This window comes from Haliotis cracherodii, unplaced genomic scaffold, assembly GCF_022045235.1.
Source record: "Haliotis cracherodii isolate W230 unplaced genomic scaffold, xgHalCrac1.p SCAF_33, whole genome shotgun sequence".
Lineage (NCBI taxonomy): Eukaryota > Metazoa > Mollusca > Gastropoda > Lepetellida > Haliotidae > Haliotis > Haliotis cracherodii.
Window position 1 is genome coordinate 266,469 of NW_027266290.1, and position 21,676 is coordinate 288,144.

The 21,676-nt window shown below is 45.3% G+C and overlaps 1 protein-coding gene across 1 annotated transcript in view; it reads left to right on the top strand.

Moving 5' to 3' along the window:
- Positions 1-801: 801 nt before the first annotated feature.
- LOC139477389 (polymerase delta-interacting protein 2-like) overlaps positions 802-21,676 on the top strand; it is a 30,102-nt gene continuing 9,227 nt past the window's right edge. The window contains exons 1-7 of the mRNA XM_071259951.1: positions 802-898; positions 1,920-1,983; positions 4,565-4,662; positions 5,959-6,058; positions 11,602-11,671; positions 12,871-12,978; positions 21,056-21,192. Coding sequence (XP_071116052.1) covers positions 804-898; positions 1,920-1,983; positions 4,565-4,662; positions 5,959-6,058; positions 11,602-11,671; positions 12,871-12,978; positions 21,056-21,192 — 672 coding nt within the window. The 5' untranslated portion in view covers positions 802-803. The remainder of the gene's footprint in view (positions 899-1,919; positions 1,984-4,564; positions 4,663-5,958; positions 6,059-11,601; positions 11,672-12,870; positions 12,979-21,055; positions 21,193-21,676) is intronic.

Consider the following 21,676-nt stretch of genomic DNA (forward strand, 5'->3'; position numbering starts at 1 on the left):
CGATGAGATTGGCCTTAGAACAGTATCATATTTTGCTAATTTTAAAAGTCATATCCTGTATATTTCTCACGAAACCCACTGACTTATACTGAAATACAGATCGAACTAATGTCGAGTATGTATGGAATATTAGAAGGGACATCGTCGCTTTGTCACCCGTACAAAAACAAGCAAAAAGTGTCAAACTTAACACCAAAGCGCAACAATGCGACATTTTGACCATTTGTCGCATTGTCGCTCATTTTAACGCATTTAGCAGATGAGGCAACATTGCGACAACGCCACATATTTTGACCTTGACTTATTTTGACGTTATTAGGATTCCGTAATTTTGTAATCACATGGTTTGAAACTGATCTATGGCAATAGATGTATGTTTACCCTTTATGTTTCTTCTGCATCTTTGTATTACCCCGTACTTGCGACTGAAACTGCCTTTGCATTCTACAATACACCCCCCCCCCCCCCAAAAAAAAAAAAAAACACAAAAAAACCCCCAAAAAACAACAACAAAAAACAAAAAACAAAAACATTAAAAAAAACCAAAACAAACAAAAAACACAACAAAAATAACAACTACAAAATACTGTACCAAGCATACGAAAAGAAACAAAACATAAAACCCCAACAAAACAAACAAAGCAACTAATAAAAAACAAAAATGTATAATTGTGAGAGTTTTTTAATGTGAGACTCAGTTCAATATCGGAAGGCAAAATAACTGAAAATCGACTACAGGCACTCTACCACTAAACACGGCCTGGGTGTAAGGGGAGATAAAAAGTGTATGCTTCCTGTGAAAGATGGCGTCGATTTTTCGGCATTTTGTCTGTCGTGTTGTTGCTCCAGTGAGATGTACTGCCACCAAAAAGCCCTGTCACAGATATCTGTCTACCAGGTGATCCATTTAACTCTAAAGGGATATCTTATTAAAGGGATAGGGCATCTACAGTAACAGTATAGATCGACTAGATTAGTAAACTGTAAAACATTAGGCTCCAGACGGCGTGATGACCAAAATTAAAAAAAACCCAAACCAACATGGTCTAGATTCGTGGTCATGGTAGTGTGCAGCTGGTGAGTTTTTCAGGAGTGCACTTTCCTGGGTGCTGTGCTGTTATTCCATTATAATTAGTGCTGTCACCTAAAGTGGGCACATTTGGTCCCTGACAATAAAATTGGTTACGAAATACGTGACCCGTAAAGACTCGGGGTAGAATAGTTTTTCAGCAATCCATGCTTGCTGTAAAAGGCGACAATGCTTGTCATAAGAGGCTACTACCAGGATCGGGTGGTCAGGCTCGCTGACTTGTTTGTTGCATGTCATTGTGTTCCAGTTGCGTGGATCGATGCGCATGATGTCAATCACTGGATTGTCTGGTTATCTGACTCGGGATACACCAAACTCGCCTAAAATCCGACTCGCCTAAAAAGGTTTTGACCCGACTCGCCTAAAAAAAATTTGAGCGAACTACGGTCGGTTTTTGTATTTTAGAATAAGTATGTAACTATCAGAAATGCATAGTTATGCATTTTATACACATAATGTAACTAAATGTTAGTGTTGTAGTCTCGGTCTCAATAGGGTAACCGACTTTTCATTTGCTGTTTTTATAACGTCATTGGGCCATTGGCTGACCATATCCAGGACCCGGGTTCGATTCCCAATATGGGAACATTGTGTGAAGCCCATCTCTGGTGTCTCTGGCCGCCACAGTTCTGGAATATTGCTAAAAGCAGCCTAAAAGTATACTCACTCTATCAGCATATCTGATATCCATGTTATTAGCAATTTTGAAAAAATAGGGGCATTATCGGTGATAATGTCAGTGTGCTTGAGCATGAAACATGGAGAAACCCTTCTATGTGGAACAGTGGAACAGTTGAGCTCCATTTAAATCATTTTCATTTGGTTTCAGATTGGCAGAAGTTGGGATACTAGAAACACCGAAAGAACATGGAAATTCCTATGAGACTGGGCAGGTAGGTGAGGGAGGGGGAGCCTTTTATGATTGTTGTTCAGAATTGCCACTTTGTACATGCTGTAGGACATAGGGCCTGTCTGGCTGAGGCAGCATCTGCTGACTCTGGGTTTTCAATCCCAGTTTATACTGATTAGGATACTTGGTTTTACCGCTTAATACCGACTCAATGGTTTCACTTTCGCCAAAGTGGTCATCTTGTCTTGCTTGCATCACTTTGGGCTTTCTCCATTATTTCATTGTCAGAACACATGGTATAAGCTTCCTGTGTCCTTTGGGGCGGTCGGGTAGTCTAGTGGTTAAAGCGTTCACTCATCACAGAGAAGACCCCGGTTCAATACTTCAAATGGGTACAATGTGTGAAGCCCATCGTGATATTGCTGGAATATTGCAAAAAGCAGTGTAAAACAATACTCACTCACTCACCCCTGTGTCCTCTGCCAGGTCAATGTCATTGTGTATGGGTATTGTGTACACACGCACAGAAACTCAGACACACACAGACATACACACTCCTTCACAATCCTGGCTCCACCTCTGAAGCTGAAATACTATTCAAAGCTCTGTTAACATGGGTTAAAGCCAAATTCCCCGCCTCTGCTCACTCTCCATCTTGTACATTGATTGATTGTTTGTTGTTTAACGCCACACTCAGCAGTATTCCAGCTATATGACGGCAGCATAAATAATCAAGTCTGGACCAGACAATTCAGTGATTGATCTCATAAGCATTGATCCACGCATTTGGGATACGATGACATGCATCAACTAAGTCAGCGAGTCTGACCACCCGATCCCGATAGTGGCCTCTTACGGCAAGCATGGGTTGCTGAAGACCTATTCTACACCGGGTCTTCACGGGTCGCAACTTGTACATGCCGTATTATGATTATCCATGTGTAGTTCTCTGACAGTGTTAATCAGAGGTTATAGGAATAGGAGATGTAGGTGTTTGTTTCAATTACAGCATTTGCTTAGAACTCTGTTTCTTATAATCAGATGCCCAATACTATCCATGCCATATTGGACCTGTGAAGATTTGGGTTAGAATAGCTCTTTAGCATCCCAGGGGGGCGGTCCGGTAGCCTAGTGATTAAAGTGTTCGCTCGTCACGCCGAAGACCCAGGTTCGATTCCCGACATGGGTACAATGTGTGAAGCCCATTTCTGGTGTCCCCCGCCGTGATATTGCTGGAATATTGCTAAAAGCAGCTTAAAACCATACTCACTCATTCACTCACTTAAGCATCCCATGTTTGTGGTAAGAGGTGACTATGCTTGATGTAAGAGGTGACTAATGGGATCGGGCTTGTTGATTTGGTTGATGCATGTCATCAAATCCCAATTACGGGGATCGATGCTCATGATATCAATTACTGGATTGTTTGATCCAGACTCGATTGTTTACAGACTGCCGTCATATTGCTGGAATATGATGAGTGCAGGGTTAAACAACAAACAAACATGCAAACAAATATGACATATTACATATATAATCATGATAATGAATCGTTATTGTTAATCATTTTAGTCACAGGTTATCGTTATACTTAAGTGAGAACGTAAAACTATTAACATTTGTAAATGTTTTTCACTTTTGAGTGAGTTGGGTTATATCACAGCGTGTCAGCTTGGTGTCGTAGGAATGCCCAAAGTGATGCAGGTCTCAGACATTTACCACTTTGGTGAAACCCACCAGAACAGGTACGGTGTTGACAAACCAAGAAACATAATCGGGGTGAACCGGGATTTGAATCCATGAGCCTTGGTTTCTGGTGTACCCAAGGGATGCAACTCTGCACAACTACTAGGTCACCCATGCACCATTTTTCTCTAGATTCCAAGGCAGGCTTTAACAAGATGAATGGGAGGAAACATTCCTGTTGCTGTATCGGGGGCTGGGGTAGCCTAGTGGTTGAAGACTCGTGTTGGAATCCCCACATGGGTACGATGTGTGAAGCCCATTTTCAGGTGTCCCCCGCAATGGTATTGCTGGAATATTGCTAAAAGTGATGTCAATCCGTACTCACTCACTCACTCCTGTTGCTGTAGAATGCTGTATTATAGCAGTAGGGCTGAGACGATAGACTAACTGTGGGATCATATACATATCACGATACCTTGCTCACTATCCGATACGTATCACGATACTTGCATGTGCTCTTATCAGTGGTGCATAAGCCATCTTTTTTATAGACAGGATGGCCAAATACCTGGCACACCAACAAATTACTGTTGACAGTATGGCGCAATGGGTGAAAAACTATACCTTTTCACCATGTTCACTGCTCATTTTCACTTGTAATTAGTGTTTTGTGCAACATTTATTAAAGAATACTTTTAAGGTTAGAATCGATTCTTTTTACTCAGTGTGTGATTGTGATCGATACTTTTATCGAGAAGTAAGATATCGCGATCCACTGATGCATCGTTGTATCATCCCACTACTATATACCAGTAAGGCAGTCAGACATGAAGACAGCTAGATCTGTAGAACTGTCTAACTTAGGACTAAACAATTCCAGTGTCAACCAATTGCTAATCAAGGTGATGTCATAAATATACAATACATAATTGTTTCAGCTGTTCCTGCATCGCATATTTGGTTATCGTGGTATTGTCCTCTTTCCATGGCTGGCCCGAGTGTATGATCGAGACACAGCCACGAAGACTGAGGAGAAGTAAGTAACCATGGTAACAGAAGCTGTAGACAGCGATCTAGACAATCCGTCTGACCTCATCCTCAAGTATGTCAAGACAATGACTTGTTGGATTCGATAACATGGTTAAGTTAAGCATGTTTAGCAGAAGAACATCAAATGAAGAGGCTTTTATCATCATCCTGTTGTTACCCTGTCTGGCACTCGGCATTAAGGGGCTAAAGCAAGGACTGGTCGGCTCGGAGTCAGTATACTGAGTGGGGCATTCATGTTAAAGTGCAGCATGGTATCTCAGTGGGCTAGCACTATGAATCGGCATCAGTCCGGACTAGTACAAGCAGCATCACATACACACACGTGCATGCACGTCGCTATATAAGTGCAATAATCTTGGACGCGACGTTCAACCCCATTTCACCTCACCTTTATCATCATCCAGAACTTTCTTCAGCAGGAGATAATGCTCAATCAATGTCACCTTGGCATTATCGCTTCAATGAAATTGCGTCATAATGCTTTGGTGACCATTGTGACGTCACCGTCAGTGGCAGAGAGATCAATTGCGATGCAATTACATTGAAGCAATATTTCCTAGGTTTTCTCCCAAGGTATATCTTCTGTGGAAGCCAGTTGTGGTTGATAAATAAAGTATAGACACATCATGCATATATTCCTTTTTATAGCTGTCCATGTGTTCTGTGTAGAGGGTGCGGACATCTTCCCAAGGCAAGGGGGCAACTGACTATAAAAGTCCAGTTTCCACCCTTGCCAAACTAGGCCAAATTTATGGTTTGACTGGACTAACAAATCGTTGCATAGTCCAATCAAAATCGCGTAACGAAATCAACATCCGATTCGTAAAATGCTGTGCAGATTTTGGTCGACTGCAGAACTTGCAATGCATGTGTACTGTCAAGTTAGCCTTAAACGATATTTTCGAAATATTTTCATGTTTTTAATCAAGGTTCTCATGTGATTCAATGTACTTCGTGAAGTAACACCCGTTTATTACAATATAGATCTTTATGATCAGATCGTCTTGACTAGGTGCCGCCATTTTGTTTGAAGCAAATGCAAGTGATATGAGAGGTAGTCAATTGAAGGGACATAGCAGGGACATAACTCATACTAGTCCACTGGTGGTGCTACGATAAAGCCCACATATTCCAGCCTCGTTCGGTAAGATTGGAAACTGGACTTTTGCAGTCAGTTAACTCCCTTGCCTCAGGAAGATGGGGTGCAGACAACCACACTACAGCTTCAGGGCAAGGCATGCAATTTACAGTTGTCATTAGTTCCATGTGTTCTGTGTTACAGGAGTGTGGATGACAACACCACAGCTATAGGGAAGGAGGTTAAGGGCAAGAACCACTTGTACTACCAGGTGCTCATCGATGCCAGGGACTGCCCACACATTGTATGTACTCCATTCTTATATATGACAACATACCACCATGTCTTATATGTACCTGTAGGTTCCCAGTAACCTATTCTAGTAAGGCGACTATGCTTGTCGTAAAAGGCGACTAACGGGATCGGGTGGTCAGGCTCGCTGACTTGGTTGATGCATGTCATCGATCCCAATTGCGAGGATCGATGCTCATGATATCAATCACTGGATTGTTTGGTCCAGACTTGATTATTTACAGACCGCCGTCATATAGCTGTAATATTGCTGAGTGTGGCGTTAAACAACAAACAAACAAACAATCAAACTGGTTGCAGAAGGCAACTTAATGGATTGGGTGGTCAGGCTTGTTGACTTCATTTATTGCGTTCATCTTACCTCAATGGATCTTTGCTCACAATATCAAGCACAAGTTTGTCTAGTCCAGACTTGATTATTTTCTGCCTTCATATAGCTGGAGGAGCGGTCGGGTAGCCTAGTGGTTAAAGCATTTTCTCATCACGTCAAGACCCGGGTTCGATTCCCGACATGGGTACAATGTGAGAAGCCCATTTCTGGTGTCCCCCGCCATGAAATTGCTGGAATATTGCTGAGAGCAGTAAAAACCATACTCACTCACTCACTCATATAGCTGGAATATTGCTGAGTCCTTCATTAATCATTAAGCAAGGAAATATTTGACATAATGGAAGACGTTTCATCTCAGTCAGAACACAGTTATCATGCTTATATACTTACAGTGTCTAGAAAGTGAATCGACTAATATACCTACACATGGAAATATGTCAAACAAACTTTGAAGTTACCTTAAGAGTGAATAATTTTACCTTATCCTGACTCATACTAATTTGTTTATTTCTTCTTATTCCTGAAAGGTAGTGGAAACTTCCTGTGCTACGTTTCTGGAGAACAGAAAACATCTCATGCAGATGCACCCCTCTCATGGGCAGGTGTACCTTAACCACATAACCAACCTGCCTGACTCATCACTAAATTATTATTTTCGAGCCAACTAGCTAGTTGAGAATATTTTTTCTGTACTTACTATCTGAACCATCCAATCGAAATTATCCATTCCCATTAAATTGTTTGGTTCAGATGGCCTTTTCCTGTCATCCCTTCATCAAATTAATCGATTATTTTTTTAATTTGGCAAGAATTTTTTTTAATTTTCGCCCTTTGAAATTCTGCCTGTTTTCATCATGAAATTGTGGATAAAGTGTCTGCTTCATATTTCTGATCACAACCCGGACCACCTCTGCGCAGCATCAGTTATTCCACAAACCTCCGACATTTTCACAGGCTCAGCCTTTCACGCAGGCACATACCTTCGCGCGGCCATAAACCTTTGTGCAGTCTCCGACCTCGGGGAAGCCCCTGACCCTCGCGAAACAGTTTGTCCTCAAGCAGCTTTCAAAATTCGCACAACCTCCTTTTTTTGCGGCTGGGCTCTGTACCTGCTTTTTCATCAAACACTGACTTGGTAGCTAGTGTTATTCTGCAGGTCGTTTTAGCCATGCAACAGGATCAGCCTTTGAGCTTGACAGCGGTATAAGGATCTATACCGAAACGTTGCCTTTACAGTAATAAAAGCAGTTATCCATAAATTGTGTGTACTTTGTCACCTTGACCATTGCTCTTATCAATCCAATCTTTCAAATAGATAAGTATCTTGATGCTTCTTTTATCAAGGCTATCCGGACTCAGTGTACTATGCACTATGGTACTATGCAGTACCACCACTAAACTTCAATGCCAGAAGTTTCCCTTTACAGCATGGCAACTTTTCTCCTGGCTCTGGAGATTGATGAAGATTATATACTTTGATGTCGGATTAAAAACACAGGACATGTTGACGACGTGTTGACGCAAAGAAGTTAGCGCAGCGATGATTACACAAAGAATCAAGATGTCAGTTCCAATTCAGCTGGACCAACTCTTCTTTGTCACCATGGCTTGATAGCCAACTCCCATTAGTGTGATCTTTATGCAAAGCCTCAACTGCGTCAGTCATGGGATTCCTCTGACATCTTTGATGGCCACATCCGCAGTATTAGTGAGGTGGTCCAAGATTACAAGGAGGACCAGATGTTCATCAAATCAGTTTAGACAATGAACTCTATGTGCAGACAATCAATGCAGAAGACACAGTTCAAGAGCCTCTTCTCTGGAATCCAGAAAGCAAAGGACAAGGGTTCCACTAGCTATCCAGGAGGCATGACCACAGCCTTTCAAAGACCCTAAGACAGACCAAATGAAGCAGAGCTGTTGAATGACTGGGACCTTCCACTTGTAGGTGGAAGACTGGCAAGATATTGGAGAAATTGGGACGTCTTGGATGACCCGTTTGTATCAAACATTCTCAGAAAGGGCTACGGTCCAGAACCTCCTCTCTTTCTCTCAATCCACTGATTGTTCAATATCCATGGACACTGCAATACATGCTGACAGACGTGATAGGCACACTTCTTATGAAAGGAGCAGTAGAGATAGTACAACCAAACTCCCAAGTTATTATCCACCTATCATCTGAGTCCCCAAATAGAGCTCAAATGAGAGGTTTCATTTAATCTACAACAAGAAAGAATTCAACAAAAAAGTATTTTCAAAAGCCAGACAAATTCAGACCTACCACAACTAAAACAAGTGATAAAGAAGGACGATTACCTGGCAAGCATCGATCTCCAAGATGCCTACCTTCACATCCCAATCCATCCAGCCTCCATGAAATATCAGCATTTCCTATGCAAAGGACACCATCACCACTGGACAATCCTACCCTTTGGAATTTACACGAGGGACGAAACCAATCTTGACCCTTCTGCACAACAAGGGAATCCTTCAAAAGCAGAGCTACTCAGACTCCAACTGAATTTCACTCTGAAATTACTAACACAGTTAGGATGGTAAGTCAATTATCAGAAGTCCGACCTCCAACCCTCTCAAGATCCCCCGTTCATGGGGGTTCAGGCTCCTGACGGGACAGAACCTTATCCAGGTTCCAGAAGATCATAGGATCAAAATTTAAAGTTACCTTCAGCAGCAATTCACAAACAGGTATCAGTCTACCCACTTCCTCCCAAGCTTTGAAAAAACAAGGTAGACTTCATCTGCATCCCATACAAAGATTACTCAAGCCGTTCTTAGATCAACAAGAACTCAAACTTCAACTCCCACAACACCTGAACAAACATCTCCGATGGTGGACAATTAGGTCAAATGCTTGTGTACGAACTAATTTGAACGAGCTGGAATACAACAACAGCTATTTGTAGATGCCGTACTCCAATGATGGGGCCCACCTCGACTCAGAAGTAGCATCTGGTTGTGGTCCACAGAAGAAAAGAAGCTCTTCCACATCAACCACCTAGAGTTTAAGAAAGTAATCTGGGCAATATCTCAGTGGGCATCACTGTTGACAGAATCTGATGACAAGAACGAACAACTCAACTGTGTCCTTCTACATAAACCTCCAAGGCACGACATGGTTGGTAACCCTTCTGAGGTTAACATTTCAGCTGTACAAGTTAACAGACAGCCTGAATCTAAGAATCAAAGCAAGACACATCCCAGGAGCATCCAGTGTCTTAACAGACATCCAGTCCAGACCATCAGTACCGTCACCAACAGAATGGATGCTATAGCACGCACGAATACGGTGTTAGCGCTGGGCGTCTCAACATGCGTGATTTCCGTGCACCCTTTCGAGTTAAGTTGATTTGTTCAACTGGGTCATATGGCCCTGTGACGCAGGGGTAGCATTATGCAGATGTCTGTTTCAATGAATGCTCGTTCCACCCGTGACGAACAGGTCTGGTTGTTGATGAAATAAAGTGATAGCTAAATAGACAGATTTTTTATTCATCCTCCGATTGTCTTTAAATGTAATATCCAGTTATGTATGACTGTTTAATAATCTCATACCAACTTTGACTGCAGTAGGTCCGATAGTTTTTCAGATATTGTAGTAAACGTCAGTACCTTAAATTACCTTCCAGACTATTCATCAAGAAGCATTCCAACTGGCGACAAGGGTAGAAGATTGCCCATAAGTGGACCTGTTCATAGCCAGGTTCAACAGACAGATAGCAACCTTCATGTGCCCAGTACCAGATCCTCATGCTTTGTCCACCAACATGCTGGCATTATCTGTGGTGAGAACATGCTTCCTAGACCTCTACCCAGATCTTTAAGAGCTTCAAGTATGGAGAATATTATGAACAACCTCACAAGATAAGGCTACTCGACCAGGGCAGCTAAGGCAGTCTCCTTACCTCTTCGAAGATCCACTAGGAACGACAAGTGGAAGAAATTTGTCCAGCTTGTGAAAAGGGTTCACAGCAACAAAGCTACTTCACCACAAGTTGCGGAAGTCTTGTGTCATCTAAGGAGCACAAGAAACCTCAATGGCTCAATCTTTGGAACTTAATTAGCAGCAATCATCTCCGTCTTAACTATGACTACCCGAGAGAAACTCACCAAAGTTCCTGACTCATAGCCCTGCTGAGATTCTACAAAGTTTAGGATCTACAGAAAGAGTTTAGAGCCCCAGGTTGGGATTTGGACATAGCAACATCTTACCATCATCTGAGAACCACTTGAAGATGAAGATGACTTCGACCATCTGACACAAGAGACCTTTTTTCTCCTGGGACTAGCTACAGCAGCCAGAATGTCAGAAATACATGCACTCAACTGATTTGTCAGCGGTGGACGTATGTCGGAGATTGGATTTCTTCACGAAAAAAACAGTCGCCCAGTGTGTTCGTCCATTCTTGGATCAGAGGACATTGAAGACTGTCCCTTTGCCCAGTTAGGTCCCAACACACCTATCTTCAAAAGTCAAGCTCTAAAAGAAAAAGACTGCGAAGACTATTCATCCCGTTCATGAGAAATGCTTCCTCAGAAGTCTCCAGAACAACTGTCTCCTTCTGTATGAGAGCAGTCATCCTAAGAGCTTACAGAGCAGCAGGTCTGGACCCACCTAAAGCATCCCACCCACATGAAGTAGGAGCGATAGCAGCAGCTTTAGCCTCGAACAAGAGTTGCTCTATTCCAACTATTGTGGAAGGATGCTTTCCGGAGATCTTTCCGAATCATTACCGAATCATTACCTTGGAGACTTGGCCACTGAAGATGTCTCTGGCATGCAGCAATTCTGAGACCTGCCCCCATCTGTGAGATTAAAGCAAATTAGTATGAGTCAAGATAAGTAAAATCTGCATTTTTTTATCTAAAAATGTCCTTTATACTTATCCTGACTCATACACTGAAGCACCCGCACAGCCGGGCCGCTCTCCCCAATGTGATTTCAACTTAAGAATGTTAGGAGAAAGCTAAGAGTGATAGGTCAGATGAGTTAATCACTTGGTTCCAGTGTGCCTGCCCACGAGAGGGGTACGTTGGGGTGAGATGTTTTCTGCTCTCCCGGAACGCAGCACAGGAAGTTTCCACAACTTTCTGAGAATAAGAAGAAGAGATAAGCAAATTAGTATGACTTAGGATAAGTAATAATGACAGTTTTATCATAAAAAATCATTTTACTCTTTCAGCGAGCACAGACGGAAGCCGTGACATTCCTTGGTAACCAGGAAAACAGCCGAGCTCTGTACGCTATCCCAGGTAAAACGCAGTTTTTGGTTGCGCTGTAAACGATTGACTAACATTCTCAATAAGTTTAGCTAGAAGTTACCTAAGGCTAGAAAAATTATTGTCTTGGTTCTCAGGCACCACCGGCATCATCATAAAGTCTGTCACACATTTTGTTTTTAATTCCATTTTCAAAAAAATAATTAAAAATCCTAATACTTCAACACAATGCACAAAAATAAATAAATTGAGAATGGAAACAATAACGAAACTTTATGATGATGTGGGCAGTGCCTGAGAACCAAGACTATTATTGTTTTTAGCCTAATGTGTGGGTGATTATGAAGACGGACATAGCACTATATGATAAATATAGTTCACTCAAACACTGTATTCAGACGTGGTTTCTTCAATGAAACAAGGGACGGTCGGGTAGCCTAGTGGTTAAAGCGTTCGCTCTTCACGCCTAAAGCGGGTTCGATTCCCGACATGGGTACAATGTGTGAAGCCCATTTCTGGTGTCCCTAGCTGTGATATTGCTGGAATATTGCTAAAAGCAGCGTAAAGCCATATTCACTCACTCACTCAATGAAACAAATTACCGGTATGTCTTTAACATGTTTAACATCAATTATTTTAAGAATGACATTATATTATAAGAAGATTTCCTTATGTGTCTTCGACACATCAATTATTTTAAGAACGACATTATATTATAAGAAGATTTCCTCATGTGTTTTCGACACATCAATTATTTTAAGAATGACACTATATTATAAGAAGATTTCTTCATGTGTTTTCGAATTGTAAATATCAAATATTAGGATACCATGTATTTCCCTCAAATGTATTTATGATACGGAAACAATAATATTTCTCTCAATCCAGGCTGTAATTCTTTGGTTGGTTGGTTGGTTGGTTGGTTGGTTGGTTTGTTGTTTAACGCTGCACTCAGCACTATTCCAGCTATATGACTGTGGTCTGTAAATAATCAAGTCTGGACCAGACAATCCAGTGATTGATATCATGAGCATCAATCCACGCAATTGGGATACTATGACATGCATCAACCAAGTCAGCAAGCCTGACCACTTGATCCCGTTATTCGTCTCTTACGACAAGCATAGTCACCTTTTACGGCAAGCATAGGTTGCTGAAGACCTATGCTACCCCGGATCTTCACGGGTGTGTAAATACTTTGACAATATACTGACAGTGGTTGTGTGTTGCAGGCTTGGACTACGTGGCCCAGGAAGACCTCCTCCCCTACACCAGCACCGAGCGCTCACCCATACAACACGAGCTGTTCGACAAGTTCCTCATGCACGATACAGACAGCTGTAAGTGGTCGTCAGTGTTGATAATAAAAACAGTTATCAGCCCTGAGTAGTGAGTTAGTGATTGAGTGAGTTGGGTTTGGGTTTAACGCCGCTTTTAACAGTATTCCAGTTATATCATGGCGTGTCAGCTTAATTTGGGAGGAAAACCCGAAGTGGTGCAGGTCTCGGACGTTTACCACTTCGGTGAAACCCACGAGCACGGGTATGGTGCTGTCTGAGTAGTGACCATTTTGGTCGCAAGTGTGACTTAAATTTTTCATTTGCGTCTAAATTTGATCTGCTACTAGCCACTTTAGGTACCTAAAAATAAACGTAAATGGAGACAATATCTTCCTTATTATGTAAGCATACTGTGCACACCCGCCTAGGGATGCAGAATTTTGGAAAATATTTTTAGACTTCACACCGTAAAACCCATGTGATCTCTCAGTCTGGCTCCTTTAGCCTCGAGATATTAGGTTTGGCTCCTAACATATTCATGTTAGGAGCCACTTGGCTCCCTAATAAAAAAATGAACTTAGAGTGCTGGGTATCTTGTATCGAGGATACTAAATGTCAGCCTTGATTGTATCGCCATTATTTTATGAAATGTAAACTTGACCATTCCCTCACCCCAGTAACATTGTTGGGAAGTGATGTCGCCATCTCCCTTTATCACTAGCTTTGCACAGAATTGATCTTGTTTATAATCTTGAAGTTAACCCATCAAAACGAATCTTTCAGAAGAGTTTGTCATAGATGTAAACATCAGCCTTGTACCACCAAGCTCGTAAAGTCATTGATGAACTTTAATGGGACAAGATGTCAACCTTCTGAAACTTTTGTCTGTAAACGGTAACCAATAACCCGCAAATTTATTCAGCTCTCCTCGCCTTATTCTGTGACAATGTTCTGCTCTGGTGGACACACCATGGGTGTAGGGTTATCACGTGACAAGACTTTTCCCTTGTTAGTAAAGCAACACACTTTTCTGAAATAAGATCAGATGGCATAATGCAAGCCTTTTGGTGCGCTTTACATATTGTTTTGCTTAATTATACAAGCAAACTTCTACAACTGCTGCAGTGCAGTGCAGTGCAGTGCATGAGAACATAGCTTTACACATCAAAGTGACCGTATCACTAGCTCTCCCTAGGGCTTCAATGACAGCTTGTGGGGGATAGATACACAAATGAAATAGTTCTTGATGTTTTTGTATATTTACTCAATGAAAGTTATGTTTGTCTAAATGTGTAGAGATGAAAAACCATGAATGGACTGTATAAGACTTGATGATGTGACTGACAAGCTGGCTGCAATGGACTCTTGGTTGGAGAGTGACTGGCTTCATACTATCGAGAGGGGGCACCGGTGGCCCAGTCGTCTAAGGTGCCGCGAATTCGCTGTGCAGAGTTGCGTCCCTTGGGCACGCCAGAAACCTATGATTGTGGGTTCGCCCCAATTATGTTTCTAGGTTTGTCAGCACCATTCTCGTGCTCGTGGGTTTCACCGAAGTGGTAACCGCCTGAGACCTGCATCACTTCAGGGTTTCCTCCCACATTAAGCTGACACGCCTCGATATAACTGTAATACTGTTAAAAGCGGCGTTAAACCCAACTCACTCACTCACTCATACTATCGAGGCATATTTATATTGTAATCTAGGCCTATACCCATCTTTCAGCAAGCTTATATGTATTCTCTTTCTGATTAAATCCTCCTTGGGGCACTTATTGCATTTTCCTTGCTGAAGAAAATCTACATGACATAGTTGTAACCATTTTCCTTAATAAAAAATGTTACCACACAAAAAACTTCGTTTTTGTATGATATACGACCACCCTTACGGGGCCTCACCACCAACGGCGCCTCACGCCAGGGGGAGCAACTCTCACCCAAATCACTTTCCTTATGTCATCTGTAAGAGACAGACGTGTTGATTTTTCACACAAGACAAAATAAGAGAAATCTATCGTTCGACAAGAACCATGGCTGACCAAACTGTATGTATGGTACATTTCTTTCATTGCAAAGGCGTAATACCTCGCATTGTGAAGTTATAGAGTTGTAATTGACGCCACGTGCACGGTACCTTTGAATTCAAATGGCCGTAATGGCGTCCATATTGTAGTTCCACGGGCTGATACATGTAACACCAAGGCCATTAAGAAACGGCTTGGGGTTTTGTTATATCATACAGCATTGGACTACAATGTTTTCCTTTACAAAACCCAAGGTGGTGTGTTAATTTATAAACTACACTTACCTTTTTTACGGGTTTTACACCTTAGCGCGTAACACGCCCCTTTGGTGTTATAGTTAAACTACGACATTGGCTATTAGTATCGCGTTACAAATCGCATTCTACATTACGCCTTTGCTTCTAGTTTCACAATTTATGCACGTATCTTTCCGATCTTTATATCGCACTGATACACGTTAATACCCTTCCCGCCCACCTCAGAAATTACGGTCTTGTTTACAAAGACCTTCAAACTGTGTACGGGTTGTTCTAAGACAGGCACGAACGCTGCCTGATATGTCTGGCGGAGGACATTGCCTTTACCCCCCAAAAGAGACAAGTTGACTTGTTCCACTTTAAAGAGGTATATAAAGGCGGGGGTAGATATCAGATCTACTAAGACATCCCCCCCCCCCCCCCCCATCTAAAAAGGGTAAAAAAGCTGCCGAGATTGTCTCCCCCGCTCCCTCTCCGGGGGCCGGGGGAGAAGGCTCGAGGGTCCCCGTAGTAAGCACTGCACCCTCTCCTGCACTGTCTTTGGCAGACTGTTCTGCGTTACTTAACTCGCCGATGGCGTCGATGATGGAGGAGGTGAAGTCTCGGCTCCGGAGGAGCTACGGGCTGAGCCTTCCCCGTTGTCGGCGCCGGACGCGGCTTCGAGATCTGTGTTATGCCCGGCGTTGGCCGAGGCAGGCCACTTGATCTCGGGGACGATCCGAGACCGGGCTTCGGCTCCGGCTCGAGGTCGCTCCCCAGCGGAAGGGTGGCGGGCGCCGGCCCGTGCACTACCGACGCACAATTTTCCCTAGCGGAGCCAGACGCCTCTTCCGAGGCCGAGGCTTTCACTAGTGGATTCGTAGCCCGGAGCCAGGGGGGTTCCCTTTGTCTCGGGGACGATCCGAGACCGAGCTTCGGCTCCGGCTCGAGGTCGCTCCCAAGCGTAGTGGTGGCGGGCGCCGGCCCGTGCACCACCGACGCACAATTTTCCCTAGCGGAGCCAGACGCCTCTTCCGAGGCCGAGGCTTCCACTAGTGGATACCTGCCCCGGAGCAAGGTTGGTTCCCTTTGTCTCGGGGACGATCCGAGACCGAGCTTCGGCTCTGGCTCGCGGTCGATCCCCAGCGTAGTGGTGGCGGGCGCCGGCTCGGCCCGTGCACTACCGACGCACAACTTTCCCTAGCGGAGCCAGACGCCTCTTCCGAGGCCGAGGCTTCCACTAGTGGATACCTAGCCCGGTGCCAGGTGGGTTCCCTTGAACCTCCGGCACCTCGGCACCGGGACTCGGCATCGGGCCGGGTGCAGAGGCACGTGCGGGACAGGATTGTCCAGGTACTGCCTCAGGTGGCTGCGCCCATGCCAGAGTCGGAGACACCCAACTTGACTAAGGTCAAGCAGGGCCGGCTGTTGCCCCCCTTTCCCGCGTGCGGTGCGGAATTGAAGGCTGCTTACATATGCTTCGAGGAGCAATATCATAATGCATGCCAACAGCTCCGTGTGTCCGTACACTCCGCGTATCTGTCGGCTGTACAGAGGGAGTTAGCGGGAGAGGGGCCGGTCGACTCTTCGGAGTTGGCCGCGCAACTAACGGAAGTTCAGTTATCTTACGCGGGACGCTATTCGTAGCTGTGCCTCGCAGATGATGTGCGCTGTTATGGGCATGCGCAGGCGGTGGATGTCGGTATCTAATACTCGACTTACACATGCCAAGACTTACTTGCTTTGCCGTATAAGAGGGTGCCACCCTCTTCCCTGGGGCTCAGCAGGTGGTCCGAGAGGCCGCTCAATGGTATACTTCCATCAAAGACTCATGAGGCCATGTTGGAGGTACCAAGCGTTAAAACCGCGTAAGCGGGCCTCTCCAATTGTCCCCCCCTACGCTAACGCACGGGTCAGACGTCCACACCTGCTTGGAAGCCGCCGCTTCCTTCAGGTATAAGGGCGCCGGGAGGAGCAAGAGAGGCACGGGCCGGGGCAAGGCAGCTCGTCGAGACCAACAGCTTATTCGCGGGGCTGGGAACGATGGGTTCCCATTAGCGCCCGAAGAGCCCCGGGTGAACCCACAGTCGCAAGTTATCGAACTGCCGACAGCCGGGGTTCACTGCCTCAAGCCGGATGTCCCCGTAGGCGGCCGACTGGCTCTATTCCTGAAGGAATCGGAGACAGTTACATCACAATCCCCGGACCCCGTCCATTTTAAGGGATGGCCATTTGCCTCGGTGGAAACATCATCCGCCCCTCCCCTTCTCCGGGATAAAGCACACTCCGGTGCCTGCTACCCGAGAGAAGACGGAATTCCTCCGTGCCGAGGTTGACGCACTTATGAAAGCTGCGATCGAACCGGGTCCCGAGGGACAGGAAAGCGAGGGCTTCTACTCGACTTGTTTCCTAGTCACCAAACAGTGATCTCGCCTGTCGAGACAGGAGAATGGCTAACGTCAATAGACTTAAATACGCCTATCTCCACATACCAATACACCCCGAGTTCAAGAAATACCTGAGGTTTTCTTTCGACGGGAGGTGTTATCAGTTCAGGGTTCTACCATTCGGGATCTTCACGGCCCCGAGGGTGTTCACCAAGCTGATGTTGAGTCCCGCCCAAGTGGCCAGGTCAAAAGGTCGGTTCTGCCATCCGTACCTCGACGACTGGTTACTAAGAGCTCTATCGCAATCCCTGAGTCAGATAGCTACACAACAAGTGATAGATATTCTGATCACGCTAGGGTGGATGGTCAGTCTCAAGAAGTCAGATCTGAGCCCCACTCAGAATCTAGTCTTCCTAGTGGCTAATTTCAACACGGTGAGAGGACGTGTATCTCTGTCACAAGATATCAAGTCCCTTAAGCGCAAGTCACACTGCTCGTACATAGCTCCAGTTACTGGACAACATGGCGGCGACAGTGGATTTGGTCTGGCGGGGCGCTTGAGAATGAGTCCCATTCAACAAGCACTCTGTCGACTTTGGGCGAACTCGGAAGATCTCGAGACTGTGCTCGAGACTCCGTATTGGCTCATTACACACCTCCAGTGGTGGACCGAGGTCGGGAATCTGTCCCGGGGGCTCCCCCTCGACACTCCCGTTCCGTCTCTCACAGTTCAAACAGACGCGTCACTCTCCGGCTGGGGAGGCGTTCTGAATGATCACACTGCCTCGGGACTATGGTCCCAGCAGGAGATCAAACTGCATATCAATGTGCTAGAACTGAGAGCGGTCAGGTTGGTGTTCCAACGCTTCCCGGGTCTGCTTCGTGGCCAAGTGGTTCGTCTAGAGATGGACAACCAAACGGCGATGACTTACATCCGGAAGCAGGGGGGAACGGCGTCTCCGTCGCTTCGACGAAAGACGTGACAGTTCCTACTATAGTGCGACTCGCACGATATCAGGGTGCTACCTGTTTATCTCCCGGGGGTGGACAACGTCCGTACGGACGCTCTGTCTCGCCGGATCCTCGCTCCTCACGAGTGGAGGCTCGACCCGGGGATATTCGGGATTTTCTCCCTGTTATACAGGCCGTTACAGGTGGATCTGTTTGCGTCTGTGATGAATCACCAGACACCAACGTTCTGCTCCCGAGTCCACGACCCAAGGTCGGTGGCACCGGACGCCTTCCAGCTAGATTGGACGGACAGAATTCTGTGGGCATTCCCCCCAGTACCTCTGATTTCCAAGGTCCTGTCTCAGCTAAGCACTCAGCCTGCGCGACTAATTGTGCTCCTGGCACCTCTTTAGTCGGCGCAGAGTGGGTTTCAAGTAATACTCAGGTTTCTGTCTCAGCCTCCTGTTATATTACCTTTATGACCGGACCTCCTATCCCAGAACGGGGCCCTCCACCCGAATCCCAGGATTCAATGGGTGGCTTAGCCACTGTCAGGAATCGCCTCCAGAAGAGCGGTATTCCTGCACGAGTTGCAGACACAATACTGGCTTCGCGGAGAGATTCGACAAACGTTCAGTACGATAGATAGGCCTGCTATGCGCCCTGGCATGTCGATAGAGGGATTGCAGATCTTTTTTTCTGCAGATCTCGTATCCGTGATTGAGTTTCTCCAGTCGCGACTAGATGACGGCCTGGCCGCATCAACAGTCCGGGGTTACTCTACAGCTATCGCAGCTTTTCACGTCACTGTCGACGGGGCACTTCTGGGTGCACACCCATTAGTGCAGCGCTTTTTAGCAGGTGTGGACAGGATCCGACCGCCAGTCCGGCGGATCAGTCCCCCTTGGGACTTGTCAATCATTCTCGATTGGCTGTCCGGTCCTTCCTTTCGGGATCTGTCGTCTCTCTCTCTTCAGCTGTTGAGCTGGGAGACGGCGTTCCTTGTGGTGGTAACGTCCGGCAGACGGGTAGGCGACATTCGTGTTATGTCAGCCGATCCCGAAATAACTGTCTTCCATGCGGTCGATAAATATCACCGGGACAGAGTCAGTTTTCGACTACCGGACTCTTACTGTCAAAGGGTCGCACACGCTTCCACGTGAACGGCTCCTATTGAGCTACCTGCTCTTTCACAGCCTTCCTCGTCGGGGACCACTGCAAGACATGCTCATGTCTTGGATGTCCGCACGACTCTCATGGCCTATATCAGCAGAAATATTGGTGTCCGTAAGGATAACCAACTATTTTGCTGTTACGGCGGTAGGAAGGTTGGCTCACCTGCGAGTAAACAATCTATCTCGAGGTGGATAGTTTCAACCATTTGTACAGCGTATACGCTTACAGGCAGGGACCCCCCTACCAGGTTGAAGGCTCATTAGGTTAGAGCAGTGGCTGCATCAAGAGCGTACGCCGCGGCTCTGCACACTGAGCAGATCTGCTCCGCGGCTATTTGGAGCCAGTCGAGCACGATTCATCAAACCTTACCAACTCGACAAACACTCAAGCGAGCGTACTCGGTTTGGTCAGTCAGTTCTCCGAACGGGGCAAAGTTCTAATCTCTAGCCGATTGAGCATTCGAGATTTTAGACAGTCCTCCGGTTATACTGCTCGGTAATGGTCCGGGTTTTATCTTCTGCGGTCGATAAATATCAGTCCTTACTACTCGATAATACTCGTATTTTGCGCACGCGCTCCTTCGATCCTCGGGGACCCTCTGGCCTAGCTCAGCGCTGGTTATGGTCTCTCGTGATCTACTCCCCTATATCACTTGTTCAAAAAAAGTGTGGGGGTGGGAGGTGTTTCGAGTTCTCAACTTATGACAAGCCGCGAAAACAGGCTTTATCATAATATATGGTCGACCACGCCCTGTCTCTAGCCCCCGCTTTTCGACGGTGGTGCCTCACGATAAGGTTGGTTCCATTTATTGAACTCAATATTTTATTCTGTTGAATAATCAAATACGATGTATTTATTTACGCCTGTTGCTGACGGATGCCACTTCCTAGATTATCTTTGGGAGTCTGTCCTGATGCAATAAGTGCCCCAAGGAGGATTTAATCAGAAAGAGAATTTTACAAACCTGTAGAGGTTATGAATTCTCTGATGAAATCCTCCTTGGGGCACGGCCACCCACCTCCCCACATTCCGTCACCATTGGACATATGGAAAGTGATTTGGGTGAGAGTTGCTCCCCCTGGCGTGAGGCGCCGTTGGTGGTGAGGCCCCGTAAGGGTGGTCGTATATCATACAAAAACGAAGTTTTTTGTGTGGTAACATTTTTTATTAAGGAAAATGGTTACAACTATGTCATGTAGATTTTCTTCAGCAAGGAAAATGCAATAAGTGCCCCAAGGAGGATTTCATCAGAGAATTCATAACCTCTACAGGTTTGTAAAATTTTTACAACACGGCAAATGGCCAATCAAAGAGCTAGATTCTTGAACGACTAATGATGTTCCTTCTCTTTGTAATCAACTTTTAGCACCTCCCTTCATGGCACGGGAGACGTTGCGAGCATGGCAGGAGAAGAACCACCCTTGGCTGCAGCTGTCCGACGTTCATCGAGAGACCACCGAGAACATCCGCGTCACTGTCACTCCATTCTACATGGGATGTAGGGTAGGTTGGCAGACAAGAAGGGACTCTTATCTGTAGCAGATTGGGTGATTCATTCCACATCACCTCTGTGGGGGTTCCAAGCAACCTATACAGCGATGGAAACTAACAGTTTTATCCAACTAGTCCTTAAAATGATAACATATAACAAAGCCCTAACAAGGGATCCTAAGGACTACTAGTCCTTAGGATCCCTACACTATTGGGCAGTTTGGCAAGGACAACAGGACTAGTGCCAATTTCTAACGCTGCTATAGAGGTGACTAAAGGGATCAGTTGGTTAGACTTGGTGACTTGGTTTGTGAGTCATCAAGCCCAGATGAAGTGGTTTGTTGTTCACAATATGAATCAGTGGATAGTCTGGTCCATAATGATTGTTTATAGGCCACTGTCATATACCTGGAAAAGTGCTGAGTGTGTCATTAAACAACAAACAAACAACAGTAAGAGGTGACTAAATTGATTGGATGGTCAGGTTTGGTGATTA